Raw genomic sequence first — 1,903 nt, 5'->3', positions numbered from 1 at the left:
CCACACCCTCCCCTACACACGTCCCCCCCACTGAGCCCACACCCTCCCCACACACGCGTCACCCTCACTGAGCCCACCCTCTCCGCCCACACATGCCGTGTCCCACACTGGGCTCTCATAGCTCTGCAGCCCAGGGTGCTCTCTCACACAGCTTTGCTGCCGGGGACGTTGTGCTGATCCAGCCTGAGAACTCGGCGAGCCACGTCCAGCAGTTCTGTCAGGTGCTGGGCCTGGACCCTGACTGGTGCTTCACACTGCAGCCCCGGGAGCCAGGTGAGCCCGGGGGCCCCCAGACGGCCCCTGCTCTTCCCATCCCCACCCCTCTTCCCTCTTCCACATGGCCCGACCCACCACCCACACCCCTTCAGCCCACTGCCCACCCTACTGCTGCAGATGTCTGCTGCCCCGCACGGCTGCCTCAGCCCTGCTCCGTGCACCACCTCGTGTCACGGTACCTGGACATCACCAGCGTCCCTCGCCGCTCCTTCTTTGAGCTCCTGGCTGGCCTCTCCCCGGACGAGCTGGAACAGGAGAAGCTGCTGGAGTTCAGCTCTGCCCAAGGCCAGGAAGGGCTGTATGACTATTGCAGTCGGCCCCGCAGAACCATCCTGGAGGTGGGCACGGGCGGCGGGCGGGCCCTGAGCCCACAGCGCAGTGCGGGCCGGCCTGAGGGACACTCCCCCCTCCCAGGTGCTCTGTGACTTCCCACACACGGCAGGTGCTGTGCCCCCCGACTACCTGCTGGACCTCATCCCCCCGATCCGGCCCCGTGCCTTCTCCATCACCTCCTCTCTGTTGGTGAGGGTCCCGGGGGTGGAGTCGGGCTGGCTTTGGGGAAGCGGGGATGGGGGTGGGGGTGTGGAGAAGGGGGCCGTGACCGTCGGGCAGCAGAGCCCAGCCTGCAGGTGGCAGCGCTTGCAGCTGAGTGGCCGGCCTGCACCCACCGTCGCCTTCCCCAGGCCCTCCCTGGGCGGCTGCAGATCCTGGTGGCCGTGGTGCAGTACTGGACACGCCTCAAGGAGCCTCGCCGGGGCCTCTGCTCCTGCTGGCTGGCTTCCCTGGACCCTGGACAAGGTGGCCCTCTGCTCCTCGGGGAGCGTGGGTGCTGGCGCCCAGGGTCCCTGCTCCCCCATGCAGCCCGGCCTGTTCTGGGCTGGGGGCCTACGGTCCTCAGCCTGGGTCTGCTGCCTCTTCATGCCACCTCCCTTCTGCAGCAGGACCCATCCGGGTGCCTCTGTGGGTGCGGCCTGGGGGCCTGACCTTCCCGAAGATGCCTGACACACCCGTGGTTATGGTGGGGCCCGGCACAGGTGTGGCCCCCTTCCGAGCAGCCATCCAGGAGCGGGTAGCCCAGGGCCAGACTGGTGAGCGTACAGGGCCCCAGGGAGGGGGAGCAGCACAGCCTGCTTCTTGGGACTTCCATGGGGGGACCCCTGAGCTCTCACAGGAAGCCCTGGCACCTGTGTCCATGCCCCATCTCAAGTCTGCTTTGCGCTTTTCCCCAGGAAACCTCCTGTTTTTCGGCTGCCGCCACCGAGACCAAGACTTCTACTGGGAAGCCGAGTGGCGGGAGCTGGAGAGGAGGGGCTGCCTGACCCTGGTCACAGCTTTCTCTAGGGAGCAGGTGTGTGCCCGTGGAGGCGGGGTGGGGGGGCCAGCAGGGTGCAGGCTCAGCCCTCCCGGGCCAGGAGCATGGGATGGGGTGTAGGCTCAGCCCCCTGGGGCCAGGAGGACGAGATGGGGTGTAGGCTCAGCCCCCTGGGGCCGGGAGGGTGGAATGGGGCACAGGCTCAGCCCCCTGGGGCCAGGAGGGCGGAATGGGGTGCAGGCTCAGCCCCCTGGGGCTAGGAGGGTGGAATGGGGCTCAGGCTCAGCCCCCTGGGGCCAGGAGGGCGAGATGGGG

The 1,903-nt window shown here is 68.4% G+C and overlaps 1 protein-coding gene across 4 annotated transcripts in view; it reads left to right on the top strand.

Annotated features, from left to right (window-relative positions):
* Positions 1-1,903, top strand: part of NDOR1 (NADPH dependent diflavin oxidoreductase 1) — a 13,956-nt gene that overhangs the window by 10,254 nt on the left and 1,799 nt on the right. For 3 of the 4 annotated variants that reach the window (XM_004390668.2, XM_004390667.2, XM_004390670.2), the window contains 6 exons: positions 152-273; positions 394-614; positions 691-798; positions 960-1,074; positions 1,218-1,364; positions 1,506-1,624. In XM_004390668.2, coding sequence (XP_004390725.1) covers positions 152-273; positions 394-614; positions 691-798; positions 960-1,074; positions 1,218-1,364; positions 1,506-1,624 — 832 coding nt within the window. The remainder of the gene's footprint in view (positions 1-151; positions 274-393; positions 615-690; positions 799-959; positions 1,075-1,217; positions 1,365-1,505; positions 1,625-1,903) is intronic. The other variant, XM_004390669.2, reaches the window with a different exon arrangement.

Source organism: Trichechus manatus, unplaced genomic scaffold (genome assembly GCF_000243295.1).
Source record: "Trichechus manatus latirostris isolate Lorelei unplaced genomic scaffold, TriManLat1.0 scaffold00317, whole genome shotgun sequence".
Taxonomy (NCBI): domain Eukaryota; kingdom Metazoa; phylum Chordata; class Mammalia; order Sirenia; family Trichechidae; genus Trichechus; species Trichechus manatus.
The sequence above is the reverse complement of the archived record's forward strand: the minus strand, read 5'-3'. Positions and strand labels throughout refer to the sequence as shown.